This window comes from Panthera tigris, chromosome A2 (genome assembly GCF_018350195.1).
Source record: "Panthera tigris isolate Pti1 chromosome A2, P.tigris_Pti1_mat1.1, whole genome shotgun sequence".
NCBI classification, from domain to species: domain Eukaryota; kingdom Metazoa; phylum Chordata; class Mammalia; order Carnivora; family Felidae; genus Panthera; species Panthera tigris.
Window position 1 is genome coordinate 11,904,380 of NC_056661.1, and position 15,939 is coordinate 11,920,318.

General features: G+C 45.4%; 2 protein-coding genes across 2 annotated transcripts; both read right to left on the minus strand.

Moving 5' to 3' along the window:
• Positions 1–1,524: 1,524 nt before the first annotated feature.
• LOC102957416 (olfactory receptor 10H3-like) lies at positions 1,525–4,668 on the minus strand. Its single transcript, XM_015540315.1, has 2 exons — positions 3,928–4,668; positions 1,525–1,563 (listed from the first exon to the last, which is right to left on the minus strand). The coding sequence occupies exons 1-2, from the start codon at positions 4,666–4,668 to the stop codon at positions 1,525–1,527; spliced, it is 780 nt and encodes a 259-aa protein (XP_015395801.1).
• Positions 4,669–8,825: 4,157 nt separating this feature from the next.
• LOC102957706 (olfactory receptor 10H3-like) lies at positions 8,826–9,770 on the minus strand. Its single transcript, XM_015540316.1, has one exon. It carries the CDS (start codon positions 9,753–9,755, stop codon positions 8,826–8,828), a length of 930 nt encoding a protein of 309 aa, XP_015395802.1. The 5' UTR covers positions 9,756–9,770.
• Between the last annotated feature and the right edge of the window lie 6,169 nt (positions 9,771–15,939).

Below are 15,939 nucleotides of genomic sequence, written 5' to 3' on the forward strand. Positions count from 1 at the left end.
TCCTCAATGCCCCTCACCAACCCTCTCCTCCCTCCCACGTTCCCATCAACCCTCAGTTTATTCTCAGTTTTTTAGAGTCTCTTATGATCTGGCTCCCTCCCTCTCTACCTTTTTTTTTTTTCCTTCCCCTCCCCCATGGTCTTCTGTTAAGTTTCTCAGGATCCACATAGGAGTGAAAACATATGGAATCTGTCCTTCTCTGTATGACTTATTTCACTTAGCATAACACTCTCCAGTTCCATCTATGTTGCTACAAAATGCCATATTTCATTCTTTCTCATTGCCATGTAGTATTCCATTGTGTATGTAAACTACAATCCTTTATCCATTCATCAGTTGATGGACATTTAGGCTCTTTCCATAATTTAGCTATTGTTGAGAGTGCAAAGCAACACCCTTTCAACATGCTTTATGTTCTTATCCAAGCACTGATCCCCCCCTTTCTCTCTCTCTTTTCCTCCCTATTCCTCTCCCCCCTCCTTCTCTCTCACTCTCCCTTCCCTTTCCCTTCCTCATGTGAAAATTGTGCTGTTACCAACTTCCTTCTCATTTTCACGCCTTTTCCAGATTTTGCCCCATATGCACTTTCATCCAACTTCTTGTTCAGATCATTTTCAGGACTCCTATCCCACTACTTATCTTTCTCTCTCTCTCTCTCTCTCTCTCTCTCTTCCGGTGTCTCTCCCTTCCTCTCTCTGCTTCACCCTCTGAACCCTGTTTTTTTAAAAAAATTTTTAAGTTTTATTTTTCATATTTGAGAGAGAGAGAGAGAGAGAGAATGACCAGGGGAGGGGCAGAGTGATGGAGACAGAATCTGAAGCAGGCTCCAAGCTCTGAGCTGTCAGCACAGAGCCTGACACGGAGCTCGAACTCACAACCAGTGAGACCATGACCTGAACTGAAGTCGGACGCCTAACCAACTGAGCCACTCAGGCATCCCTGAACCCTGTATTATACAGAAATCCTCCCTTAAGGTCTATCCCTTCCAAGGCAGTGAGGAATTGTAAACAATAGATCATCTTCTTAGAGAATAATAGTTTAATTTTTTTGTGCATTTGTCATACTCTAAAAGACAATACTATAAACCACTGGATGAATAGCTTGATATGAAAAGGGTCAATTCTGGGGTCAGATATTATTACCCTGCTTAATTTTCTTTATCCTTATGTTGGAGGAGGGGAAAATCTTCCCTTGCATGAACATTCAAGAAGACCTTGTGCGTTATTGCCCAGACACATCCCTGTGATTGCCCAGACACATCCCTGTGATGCTCCCCACTGGTCCATAGAGAGATAACACATCCTTAGACAGAGTAATGGGAAGGAGTTCATCACATGGGGTCAAGAACAAGAGATCATGGTCACTAGATGCCATGCAAGAGGGGTGTAAAAATTGAGTAAAAACAAATACCCAGCATGCATCCAACATCTATGGATGTGTGTATTTTCATAGACTAAAACTCTACAACATTCCTGTGGAGATAGCTGTTATTGTCCTCAGGCCTTCTACCATATTTCTTCATCACTAAACTGGCCAACAGTAGCTTAAGGGACTGAATTTTCTCTGGAAGCTTTTCTTTTTTTTTTAATTTAAGTTTTAGTTATTAATATGCAGTGCGATATTGGTTTCAGAAGTAGAACTCAGTGATTCATCACTTGCATACAACATCCAGTGCTTATCACAAGTGCCCTGCTAGTGCCCATCACCTGTCTATCCATCTCCCACCCGCCTCCCTCCATCAACCTTCAGTCTGTTCTCTATCATTAACAGTCTCTTATGGTTTGTTTCTCCCCCTTCTCTTCCCTCCCTTCCTATGTGTTCATCTGTTTTGTTTGTTTAAAATTTTTTTTTAATCTTTATTTACTTTTTAGACAGAGAGAGACAGAGCGTGAGTGAGTGGGGGAGGGGCAGAGAGAGAGAGGAAGACACGGAATCCAAAGCAGGCTCCAAGCTCTGCACTGTCAGGACGGAGCCTGATGCAGGGCTCAAACTCATAAAGTGTGAGATCATGACCTGAGCTGAAGTCGGATGACCAACTGACTAAGCCACCCAGGCACCCCTGTTTTGTTTTCTAAATTCCACATATGAGTGAAATCATACAATATTTGTCTTTCTCTCATTGACTTATTTCACTTAGCATAATACACTCTAGCTCTATCGACATTGTTGCAAATGGCAAGATTTCATTCTTTTGGATGGCTGAGTAATATTCCATTGTGTATGAGCAATATTCCACATCTTTATTCATTCATCAGTTGATGGACATTGGGGCTCTCTCCATCATTTGACTATTGTTAATACTGCTGCTATAAACATTGGGGTGCATGTACCCCTTCAAATTTGTATTTTTGTGTCCTTTGGGTAATAGTGCAATTGCTGGGTTGTAGGGTAGTTGCATTTTTCAATTTTGGAGGAGCATCCATACTATTCTCCAGAGTGGTTGCACCAGTTTGCATTGCCACCAACAGTGCAAGTGGGCTCCCTTTTTTCTGCATCCTTGCCAACACCTGTTGTCTCTTGTGTTGTTAGTTTTAGCCATTCTGACAGGTGTGAAGTAATATCTCATTGTAGTTTTGATTTGTATTTCTCTGATGATGAGCGATATTGAGCATATAAAATCAATGTGCAAAAATCTGTTGCATTTCTATACACCAATGATGAAGCATCAGAAAAGGAAATCAAGGAATCAATCCCATTTACAATTGCACTAAAACAATAAGATGCCTAGGAATAATCCTAATAAAGAAGTAAAAGATCTGTACTCTGAAAACTATAGAAGACTTATGAAGGATATTTAAAAAGACACAAAGAAATGGAAAACCATTGCATGCTTATGGATTGGAAGAACAAACAATATTAAAGTGTGTATACTACCCAAGCCATCTACACATTTAATGCAATCCCTAGGAAAATATATCACCAGGATTCTTCTCAGAGCTAGAATAGAGAATCCTAAAATTTGTATGGAACCACAAAAGACTGAAAATAGCCAAAGCAATCCTGAAAAAGAAAAAACTGGAGGCAATCACAATTCCAGATTTCAAGTTATATTGCAAACCCCTAGTCATCAAGACAATATGACTAGCACAAAAACAGACATATAGATCAATGCAACAGAATAGAAAACCCAGAAATGGACCCACAACTCTATGGCCAACTCATCTTCGATAAAGCAGTAAAGAATATCCAATGGAAAAAAGACAGTCTCTTCAACAAATGGTATTGAGAAAACTGGATGGCAACATGCAGGGGAATGAAACTGTACCACTTTCTTACACCTGACACAAAAATAAATTCAAAATGGGTGAAAGACCTACATGTGAGATGAGAAACCATCAAAACCCTGGAGGACACAGACAGCAACTTCTTTGACCTTGGCCATAGCAACTTCTTACTAGATACGTTGCTGAAGACAAGGGAAGCAAAAACAAACTTGAGCCATTGGGACTTCATCAAGATAAAAAGCTTCTTCACAGAGAAGGAAACAATCAACAAAACCAAAAGGCAGCCTATGGAATGAGAGAAGATATTTGCAAATAACATATCTCATAAAGGAATCATATCCAAAATCCATAAAGAACTTATCGAACTCAGAGCGCCTGGATGGCTCAGTTGGTTAAGCATCTGACTTCAGCTCAGATTGTGATCTCACGGTTCATGAGTTCAAGGCCTGCATCAGGCTCTGTGCTGATGGCTCAGAGCCTGGAGCCTCTGTGTCTCCCTCTCTCTCTGCCCCTCCCTGCTCACATTCTGTCTCTCTCTCTCTCTCTCTCTCTTTCTCTCAAAAATAAATAAACATTACAAAAAATTTAAAAACTTATCAATCTTAACACCCAAAACTCAACAACCCAGGTAAGAAATGGGTAGAAGACATGAGAAGAAACTTTTCTGAAGAAGACACCAGATGACTAACATACACATGAAAACATGGAAGCTTCTCATTATGGCGTTCTTGAGCTCCTTATTCCTGAGGCTGAAAATGATCGGGCTGAGAAAGGGGGTGAAGACTGTATAGGTGGTGGCCATCAGGGTGTTACTGTCCATAGAATGGGGGCCCTTGGGCTTGAGGTAGATAATGGAGGCAAAGCCGTAGTGCACAATGACCACTGTGAGGTGGGACACACATGTGGAGAAAGTCTTGTGCCTGCCTTCAGCAGAGGGGATCCTCAATATGGTGGCCACAATGAAGACATAGGAGAGGATGATGAGGAATAAACAGCCCATCGGAGCTGAGACACACACCAGGATGATACCCAAGGTGACGGAGGCTGTTTCTTTCCCACAGGCCAATTTCAAGAGGGAAAACACATGGCATAGAAAATGGTGGATCACATTAGACCCACAGAAGGAGAGGTGAAAAACTATCAGGGTCGACATCATCCCTATGACTGAGCCACTGGCCCAGGACCAGGACACAAGGCGGGCACAGCCGCGGGGGCTCATGAGCACATGGTAGCGCAGGGGGTGGCAGATGGCCACATAGCGGTCGTAGCCCATGATCTTGAGCAGGAAGGAGTGGGTGAAGCTGAATGTGAAGGAGAAAAACATCTGGCTGGCACAGGCCGTCCAGGTGATGGTGCGGCGGGTGGAGAGCATGTCAACCAGCATGACAAAATGGTGGATCACACAAGACCTACAGAAAGTGAGATGAAAAACCATTGGGGTCATTGTCATTCCCAGCTGAGCCACCAGCCCAGCCCTGGGATGTAGGACAGCACAGCCACAGGGACTCATGAGCATACTGTAGCACATGGGGTGGCAGACGGCCACGTAGCAGTCATAGCTCCTGATCATGAGCAGAAAGGAGTGCTCTTTGTTCTCACAATACTTTGCCTTCATTTAGCATGTGTATAGTCAAGAAATGTTCTTCCAGCGGCGCCTGGATGTCTCAGTCGGTTAAGCGTCTGACTTCGGCTCAGGTCATGAACTCACGGTTCATGAGTTCAACCCCCGTGTCAGGCTCTGTGCTGACAGCCCAGAGCCCGGAGCCTGTTTCGGATTCTGTGTCTCCCTCTCTCTCTGACCCTCCCCCGTTCGTGCTCTGTCTCTCTCTGTCTCAAAAATAAATAAACTTTAAAGAAAATTAAAAAAAAAGAAATGTTCTTCCAGGCTTATTTTGTATGGAAATATTCCAGGTGCTAGGATCTAGCAATGACCCAGGACTAAGTCTCTGCTCTCCCCTTTTCATGGTTCATTGAGAGAACCTGTCATATAACCAAACATGACAATACACAGTGGTCAGAGGTGTGAGGAGGGCAGCCTAGGGATCTGCAGAACCTAAGGGTGAGTCACAGACCCAGCCTGCAATTTAGAGACTTTGGCAATTGGTAGTGTCTACATTGAGACGTGATGCTTAGTTGACTGAGCCACCAGGCGCCTCTCACCTGAATTTTGAAGTGCTTTGTGGCACAGGTTAAGGAACTGACGAGTGGATGGAGGGTCACACAAGGAGCAGGTGGGGAGCATGTCGCTGGGGTCGTTGTGATCATCCTCACTTGCTATGGCCACATGCAGATCCCCCCTGCCATCTCCAGTTCTGGCTTCTGTCCCCAAAGCTGAGAACAGGGGAAAGTCCATGGGCTGTTGTAGAAAATAATCTACTTTTTATTTTGGTACTGGTTTGCATAGCCACTTTTCTCTTCTGGGTGTGTATTTTAAGGACCTTAGTTTGGGGGCACCTGGGTGGCTCAGTCGATTAAGCATCCAACTTCAGCTCAGGTCATGATCTCACAGTTAGTGAGCTCGAGCCCCGCATCAGGCTCTGTGCTGACAGCTTAGAGCCTGGAGCCTGCTTCAAATTCTGTGTCTCCCTCTCTCTCGGTTCCTCCCCTGCTCATGCTCTGTCTCTCTCTCTCCTTCAAAAATAAATAAAAATATTTTTAAAAATTTAAATAAAAAAAGACCTTAGTTTGTATTCTTTAAAAATTAGTATAAAAATTCAAGTATTATACTTTGTAAACTAAATTATACATCTTGTATCACATGAGCTTAGTAGTTGGAACCACTTAGTCTTTAGCCACAAGACTACTTGTTAGAGTACCAAGGACAAAATGTTATTTGTGCTTTGAGATTGGTCACGGAAAAGAAAATAGCAACAAGCAGTAAAAAGATGAATTTAAACATACTGTAACATTATTACATATGTTATATGTTATATACACTTACGTATATATGTTCACACGCATATATACACATTCATTCCAGTGGTTCTGCTTTTCTGGGGAACCCTGACTAACACAAAAACCTTAAAAGAGGCCTTGTAAAAATGTCCCTTTTCCATCTAAAGAGATGAGACCCAGACCTCAGGATCCCTGGTGGTTTGTCCTGTGGGTAAGCATTTCCCCCAGTTCAGCCCCTGCAACTCAGCGTCAATCTGAGGATGTGCATGATGCTGTGTCTTTATTCTAATGCAGGGGCCCCATCACACAGGAGGGTGAGCATCCCTCCTGAGTCACATGGTCCACGTCGAGCACGGAGACCGTTCCTCCTGTCCTCCAGCGCCTGCTCCGATAGTGTTGGTTGAGGGCACACCGCACCCCAGGCCCTGTGCTGGGGCCCCTGCAGCTACACGGTCAGGTGAGTCCTCAAAACACACCCCAATGAGCAAACCCTGCAGCTGGGCTCCCGGGACTCCTTCACCTTTGTTGACCGAATTCCAAGGACACTCAGCACTTCTCGAGAGCCATCTCAACGCCCCAGGTCTTCTCCACAAAGAAGAATGGTCTAAGAATCTGGCTTGAAACTAATTGTAAAGTGAAACCCAATAACTTTTAATGTCAAGATGCCATTTCACGAGTCAGTTTCTGGGGCTGCTGTATCAAAGCATATAAACCTTGTGCCCTGACACCACACACATCTATCCTCTTCTATGCTGGAGGCCAGAATTGAATCAGGGTCACCAGGTGTGAGTCCAGGTGTGAGCAGGGCTGCATCCTTCAGGGGATCCGGGGAGGGATGTGTCTCCTGCTTTCCCAGCTTCGAGGGCACCACGCATCCCCTGGCTCGTGGTTCTTGCCTCAGCTACTCCGATTCCTCCTTCCGGTGTCACATCCCCTACTGCTCCCTGTCTCTGGCCCCTCCTGCCCCCTTGTCTAAGGACACTTGCAATTATAGCAGCCCATCTGGGTGATGAGGGTAATCCCCCTGTCTCAGATCTTAACTGCATCTCATCTGCACACTCCCTCTTGCTGGGTAAGGGAACGCAGCCACAGGCTCTGGAGAAGCACATCTTAGGAATGGTGGGGGCATCCGTCAGTAACACCGATAATGAGCAAAATAATGAATGAAACCCCAAAACTGCCATAGCCGGTTTTGCCAAGCACTCGTTGTCAGTGTTCATGAGACAAAGTGTCTCATAAACTCCTTTGGAGTCTGTGTTTCCCTCTGGCTGTGTGAAAGGGGTGTGTGCCTAGGGCTGCACCTGCCCTCCTTCCCTGAAAGGGTTCTCTTCCTTCTAATGACAGCCTTCTCCTCCTAGTCATGACCTCACTTCTGTCTGTAGACACCTGAGGGAGGCGGGTTCCTGATCACCAACGGCACACACATGCACATTGTAATCGATTCCTCCTCCCTGCCTCCATGGTGCTGTGGCCTGGGACAGATTTGCATTTTTCACATTTGAAAAATGTGATTAGTGATAGATGTGGGTCATATCTAAATGTGGAGAAAGGATAATTTATTTTGAGACTTAGAAGAGTGAATGTATAGGAAACCCTTCCCACAGCATTTAGCAAGTGGCAGGTACTCATATGTGGCAACCATCCTTAGATTAGTATTGTAAAACATCTTCTGACTGCAGCTCAAATATCTGACCACAGTTTAAGTAAGAATTTACACCAATGGAAGGCCCCCTCCTGGAGCTTCAGACATGGTTTCCCAACCCCAGCATGGGAGTCAGACACACCTAAAGTTGCGTGTGACCCCTTCACTCACATGTTGTGTGACCCCCCACCAACATTTCTCATCAGCGTAAAGGAGGTACCTACACCCTTGACCTTTCTCTGTGCCATCTTGAGATAGCACTGTGCCGTCCAACACATCCTCCAGATAGCTGCAAGCAAACATAGTAGTGACAAATTGATGTTTTACTGAAAGCATATGGGGGAAAAGGTAAAAGGATCTCCTTAAGATGTCAGATAGCCACACCCTTTAAGCATTGTGTATGTCATTACTCAAGCACTGAACCCTCTCTCCTTTTTCTGTCTCTTTCTTTCTCCACTTTGCCTTCTGACATCCTTCACTTGACTCAGCTCAACAGAAAATCTCCTTCAAGTCTATCCCCTCAAAACACAGAAGGAACTATACACATTCAGTCATCTTCTTGGACAGAAATAATGTATTTTCTTTTGTGCACTTGGCGTAATTGAAAGATATGCTTATACAACACTGAGCACAGAGCCTGATAGGAAAAGTCCCGATGATGGTGGCATTTATTATTATGCTTATTGTTGTTTATCCTTATAGAGGAAGATGGGAAAATCCTCCTTTGCTTGTCCATTCAAGAACCATTGGCATCGGTGCCCAGATACATCCATGTGATGCCCCCCACTGGCCCATAGGTAGATAACACATTCTTAGAAGTAATGGGATAGAGTTGATCACATGGGGTCTTAAACAAGAGATCATGGTCCGTAGAGCCTATGCAAGAGGGGGCACACAAATTGGGGAAAAACAAATACCTAGCAGGTATCCAACACCTATGGGTGCATCCAATAATATCTTTTCAGTATTTACATATATTGAACCCCTACAATAGTCCTATGGAGACAATGTTATTATTTTCAGCCCTTCTGTCATATTTCCTCACCACAATGTTTCCTCCAGTGTTAGGAGATTAAGGGACTGAATTTTCTCTGGAAGCTTTTCTTTATGGCATTCTTGAGCTCCTTATTCCTGAGGCTAAAAATGATCGGACTGAGAAAGGGGGTGAAGACTATATAGGTGGTGGCCATCAGGGTGTTACTGTCCATAGAATGGGGGCCCTTGGGCTTGAGGTAGATAATGGAAGCAAAGCCGTAGTGCACAATGACCACCGTGAGGTGGGACACACACGTGGAGAAGGTCTTGTGCCTGCCCTCAGCAGAGGGGATCCGCAATATGGCGGCCACGATGAAGACATAGGAGAGGACGATGAGGAATAAACAGCCCATCAGAGCTGAGACACACACCAGGATCACACCCAAGGTGACAGAGGATGTCTCCTTCCCACAGGCCAACTTTAGAAGGGAAAGCACGTGGCAGGCAAAATGGTGGATCACATTAGACCCACAGAAGGTGAGGTGAAAAACTATCAGGGTCACCATCATCCCCATGATCGAGCCACCAGCCCAGGACCAGGACACGAGGCGGGCACAGCCACGGGGGTTCATGAGCACATTGTAGCGCAGGGGGTGGCAGATGGCCACGTAGCGGTCGTAGCCCATGATCATGAGCAGGAAGGAATGTGTGAAGCCAAACGTGAAGGAGAAAAACATCTGGCTGGCACAGGCCGTCCAGGTGATGGTGCGGTGGGTGAAGAGCATGTCAACCAGCATGCGAGGGGTGATGGCAACGGTGAACAGAATCTCGGAGGTGGACAGGGCGCACAGGAAGAGGTACATGGGCGTGTGCAGGCTGCGCTCGCTCCAGACTGTGGCCATGATGAGCAGGTTCCCCAGCAGCGTGAACAGGTACATGAGCAGGTACAGCAGGAAGAAAGCAGGCAGGAGATGCCGTGGGAAGTTAGAGAATCCCACGAGGATGAACTCAGTCACCATGCTATAGTTCTGACCAGGCACGGGTGCTGCATCTGGTGAGATCAGAAAGGGAATGAGGGTGCGTAATTTATCCCATGAATGACAAGGATGATTCAGAATAAACCTATCATATAGTCAGTCACATGAATAAGTTAAAAAGGAAATGTCATATAATTATATCAATCTAGAAAGCTATCCTGGATTGCTAAAGTTCAATTCCTATATGGTTTTTAAAATTGATTTATAACTGACATACATTATATTATTTTAATACACAGCATAATGATGACATGTTTATATATCTTGAGGATTTTTTTAAAGCTTTGTCAACATCAAATCAACTGAGACTTTCTTAGTTAACTAAGAATACATGCTACAAACTAGGAAATAGTACAAGAAGTGGGAGACAGATAGATGCATTATTTTATAATTTTTTTTTAACGTTTATTCATTTTTTGAAAGATAGAGACAGAGTGCGAGCAGGGAAGGGGCAGAGAGAGAGAGAGAGAGAAATGGAGACACAGAATCTGAAGCAGGCTCCAGGCTCTGAGCTGTCAGCACAGAGCCAGATACAGGGCTGGAACTCACGGAACTGTGAGATCATGACCTAAGCTGAAGTTGGACACCTAACTGACTGAGCCACCCAGGCACCCCTAAATAGACTATTTTAGAATCAGAAACAAGCCAAGGTTACTCACTGTCTTGGCTGTTCATTAGCAGGGGACTGAAAGCCAGGAGAGGTGCTTGAGGATTGTTAAAGAAAAAAGGAATACCAGGATCGGAAGCAAAGAGACGTGATCATCTACCTAGAAAGGTACAAGAATGAAGGCAGAAAATCTTTGAGCAAAGACAGAACACATGCTGTGGAAGACAGATCAACTTCCCAAACTCATAGCATTTCCCATAGAATTGCACTCATAGTAATCATGTGAAAGACAGAATTCAAGGAAAAAGCAAGGTAAAATTCCCAATAGTGACACAAACTATAAGGAGACAGTTGTCAAACATGTTGGTTGCAGTATTTCTTTTCTTTTTTTAAGTTTCATTTATTTTTGAAAGAGAGAGTGTGCCTAGGGGGAAGGGGCAGAGAGAGAGAGGGAGACAGAGGATCCACAGTGGGCTCTGTGCTGACAGCATAGAGCCAGATGTGAGGCTTGAACTCAGGAACCAAACCATGAGATCGCGACCTGAGCCAAAGTCAGACCCTTAGCCAACTGAGCCACCCAGGTGCCCCCATTTGGTTGCAGTGTTTCTTTATGTTAAAAAAAACTATTGAGTCCCCTTGAAAGCTTTTGTTTGAGTGAGTTAGAACTCTCCATTCTTACTATATTAGCAATTTAAACTGAGATTCTTTGAAAATATTGAATTCTTAACCCATTTAAAAGTGCAATAATCAACCCAGGCACCTGGGTGGCTCAGTCGGTTGAACGTCGGACTTTGGCTCAGGTCATGATCTCACGGCTCGTGAGTTCAAGCCCCTTGTTGGGCTCTGTGCTGGCAGCTCAGAGCCTGGAGCCTGTTTCAGATTCTGTGTCTCCCTCTCTCTCTGCCCCTCCATCACTCACACTCTGTCTCTCTCAAAAATAAACATCAAAAAAAATTTTTTTTACTATCTAGAAATTAACCAAACACATGCAATACCTCCAAGGACAGAAACTGTAACCATGGATAGATATGTAGAAGATGGTCTGGCTACATGGAAAGCTGTAAATCCATGTGTACTCTTAGATGGGATGAGCTAATATAGCAGTTATGTCGGTTCCTCCCCAAATTATGCTCAGTGCAGCTGCATTTACAATTAGAGAAGTTAAATTTAAGAACTATCATAAGCCTACTTCTGAAAAATAAAGTCAGTGAAAAACTGTACAGGTCTTCTAAAAACGAAGCACACAAGAGAGACAGAGAGATGTCCCTCATGGCGTTGAGACTCACTACCAAATCAGAATCATTTGTTTTTTTATTTTATTTTTTCCAACCAGCCATTCTTCCTCTTTTTTTTTTATGTTTATTTATTTTTGAGAGACAGAGTGCAAGCAGGGGAGGGGCAGAGAGAGAGAGAGAGGGAGACACAGAGTGTGTAGCAGGCTCTAGGTTCTGAGCTGTCACACAAGGCAGGGCTCAAACTCACAAACCATGAAATCATGACCTGAGCCGAAGTCAGATGCTTAACTGACTGAGCCACCCAGGTGCCCCACAGCTATCCATTCTTCTATTGATACAGCATCATTTTTTAAAGTGAGACCCTGGGGCAGACAGAGGTGATGTGTGTGATGCCCAGATTGGATACCTAAGAAAATATCCCTGCATGATTCAAAACTGGGAGCACAAACCAAATGAAAAAAGGGAAGGATGGTTTACTGATTTGTGGTGGGAAAACTGGTCATTTTAGGACGCGGCGTAAATCTGAATTCTTGCCTAAGGCCCCATGCAATCTAGATGGATTTCACACATAAAATGAAATATAACATTAATAGGAGAAGGATTCAGGAGAATAACTTTGCTATGTAAGAGTGAAGAAGGACTTCTCAACCAAATCTCAAACACAAATGTTAAGGTGAAGTGGAGAAAAGGCAACCCTCTTGCCCTTTGCTGGGAATGCAAACTGGGTAGCTCTCTGGAAAACAGTGTGGACATTCCTCAAAAAGTTAAAAATAGATCTACCCTATATCCAGCATTTTCACTACTAGGTATTTACCCAAAGAACATTAAAATACCAGTTAAAATGGAAATAGGCACCCCGATGTTAATAGCAGCATTACCTACAGTATCCAAATTATAGAAGCAGTCCAATTGCTTGATAAAGAAGATGTGGTTCATAGGTACAATGGAATATTGATCAACCATAAAAACGACTGAAATCTTGCCATTTACAAAACATGGATGGACTGGGGCACCTGGGTGGCTCAGTCGGTTATGCTTCTGACTGCGGCTCAGGTCATGATCTCGCGGTTTGTGAGTTTGAGCCCCATGTCGGGCTCTGGGCTGACAGAAGCAGTCTCTGTGCTGACAGCAGGAGCCCAATATAGGGCTCAAACTCATGAACTGTGAAACCATGACCTGAGCCCTAGTTGGACACTGACCCAACTGAGACACCCAAGTACCCCAAATTCCATTCTTAGTACATAAATGTTAACTCCTTGGGAAAAATTAGACATAAAAACTTTCCCAAGGATTTTGTTCAACAAAGGATATCCAGGATACATGAACAGGCAGATGGAAATTTGGGAAAGGAGTCGATGCATTGACTAAAATTGACCAGGGAATACTGTCTAGAGTAAATAAGAAACGAGTCACATTAAGAAGTAGAGACTCCATACAGAAACGAGTCCAGGACATGAGCAGAGAACCCACAGAAGGGGTTACACAGGCAAGTGAACAGATGGTTTCAAGACAAGGAAAGGGAAGGGGAAAACGACCCTGAGATTTCCCTGTACACCTATTCATTTCCCCAGATTAGGAAGTGCCCAGTGCCCACAGCTATACGGGGAGGGAGCCATCCCGCGGCCTGCGGGTGAGAACCGACGATGGAGAAGTGCAACCTTCACGTGCACCTGAACCTCTGTCTCGATGGCGCACACCTACCTGGGAGGAGCATGTGGGATGCAGCCCCGCTTGTAGTGCGGGAATGCACAAGCCTGCTTGGGAACCGTAACTGGGAAGGGGGCAGGTCCCACGGGCCGGATGCAAACCCTGGAGCCCCAGCCAGGAGTTCCATGCACACACAGCAGCATAAATGAAGCCGTAAAATGACAGAGTGAATGAGGCAAAAGGCAGCTCAACTCTCCAGCATAATTGCATTTGGGCGCATTAAAAACAGAGCACCTGACACTATTCTGTGGGATGCTGGAACGCTGTATACACGCCACTGTCCACTGCTCCAAACCCACAGGCTGCAACACAGACAGTGAGCCCTAGTGTAAATGTGGGCGGAGTTACTATAACGTGTCCTGATTGGTTCACCAGTGGAACAAACACCCCACATGAATACCAGATTGTACAACGTTTAGCAGCATCCCTGGCCTCAACCCTCCAGATGCCGGTAGCATCCCTCCCTCCCCATGAGCTGTGACAACAAAAGGGCCTCCGGGCATGTGCAAATATTTCAGGGGGACAGGATCAGTCCCAATCAACAATAGTGACCTAGAAGCTGCCAAGGTCACTAGGCTGAGTGAGGAACCCAGGACCCAGCAGGGGCAACCCGAGAAAAGTCCCACCAGCTCCCAAGGCTAAGAGCCTGTCTTACCACCTTTCTCCCCAGTCCTGTTCCCACCCCCAACCGGGGCTTGCTCCCCACAACTGCCTAATATTGCCACCTACCCTGTCCCTCCTGGTCCCCCTCTTGCTGGGCTGCCTCTTCCAGGAAGCAGCCAGCAGGGGAGGACAGAAGACGCTCTCTTGGGTTATTCTGTCAGCAGCACACAGGGGCAGGTGTGGGGCCAGACCTCTGGGCTCCTGGAACTGATGCTGTGTGCTTTATCCCTGCCGCAGCTTCCCAGCATGCTGCTCCCTAGAGCATCCCTGGAACACCAATCTGGAGTGCTGTCCTCAGGGTCTGGAGAGGTCAGAAGGATCATCAGAGGGCCTCTGGGACCTGCAGCCTCTACTCCTTCCTCCAACTCTCCAACACAACTCCCTGCTGTCTCTGTCTGCCCAGAGGGTCCCAGTCCCTGCTGAGGACTAGGAGCTCCCAGTCTTGGGGGAGACAGGACTGGAGTAAATGCCTTCAACCTCTTAGGGTCAGGGCACAGTCAGAGGGGAAGAAGGAGCTGCAGCAGCCCAGAATGGGAATCCAGGGCTCTGCCCTGGGGTCAAGGCAGCTGGAGGGCTTCCCACAATAAGGGTAATTTAGAGCTGGGTCATAGGGAGCGATTTCTCCTTGTCAATAGAAGTGTTCAATGTCTCCTGGACACACTGGATTGCCCCACCTCGCCTCATGGTCAAGTTCAACCCTATCCCTGTCATCCTGGTGATCCGAGCCTGAGGGTCCACATCAACATAAGCCTCTCTGTGATATAACCAAGCAAATATTTGGTCTCCTGTGTTGTCCTTGTTCATTGACCACCGAGGAGACTCTTGTATGCTCACGAGGTGACTGGGAGCTGTGGGTTTAACATTACATCACATCTTCTGCCTCCAACTCAAACATCTGGCCTCACCTTTGAGTAGTAGTTTAGATCCACAGAAAGCCCCCTTCCTGGGTCCCCAGACCTATGGTTTCCCAATCCCCAGCATGGGAGTCAGACAGACCTCAATCTCCATGTGACCCTTTCCTTCACATGCTGTGTGACCTCCACCAAGGGTTCTCATCTGCATAAAGGGGGTACCCATACCCTTGACCTCTCTTTGTGCATCTTGAGATAGCACTGTGCCTACAACAAATCCCCCAAATAGATTCTTCCAAACTTAGAAATGAGAAATTGATGTTTATGGAAAGTAATGTGTGGAAAAAGGGAAAAGACTTTCCATAAGCTGTCAGAAAGCAAAACCCTTTTAACATGCTTTATATTCTTATCCAAGCACTGCTCCCCCTCCCCTTTCTCTCTCTCTTTTCCTCCCTATTCCTCTCCCCCCTCTTCCTCTCTCACTCTCCCTTCCCTTTCCCTTCCTCTTATGAAAAGTGCCTGTTACCAACCTCCTTCTCATTCTTTATGCCTTTCCCAGATTTTGCCCTGTATGCACTTTATCCAACTTCCTGTTCAGATCCCACTAGTCTGTCTGTCTCTGTCTCTCTGTCTCTCTCTCTCTCTCTCTCCCTCCCCCCTTCACCTTCTGAACCAGCTTAGCATAGAAAATCACCGTTAGGGTCTATTCCTTCAAGGCAGTGAGGAATAATAAATAGGAACCATCATCTTGAAAACAAATGATTTGTTTTCTTTTGTGCATTTCTTATAATTAAAAAAAACAATACTATCAAACACTAGATACAGTGCTTGATAAGACAAGGCCCAATGTTGCTGGCACTTATTATTGTTCTTATTTTTGTTTAACCACCTGATGGATGAGGGGAAAGTCGTCCAGTCAAGAAGAACCATGTGCATCAGTGCCCAGTCACATCCATGTCATGCCCCCCACCTGCCCATATGAAGATAAGACACTCTTAGATAGAACTGATGGGATGGAGTTCATCAGACAGGGTCAAGAACAAAAGATCATGACCACTAGAATCTATGCAAGAGGGAGGCAAACAAATTGGGGAAAAACAAAT

What these genes read in the sequence shown, in the direction of transcription:
- LOC102957416 (XM_015540315.1), bottom strand. Translation starts at nt 4,668, where the DNA reads ATGACCCCAATGGTTTTTCATCTCACTTTCTGTAGGTCTTGTGTGATC. An exon ending in CCATAATGAGAAGCTTCCAT is followed by an intron (nt 1,564 to 3,927) that starts GTTTTCATGTGT and finishes AAAAGCTTCCAG; the next exon opens with AGAAAATTCAGTCCCTTAAG.
- LOC102957706 (XM_015540316.1), bottom strand. Translation starts at nt 9,755, where the DNA reads ATGGTGACTGAGTTCATCCTCGTGGGATTCTCTAACTTCCCACGGCAT.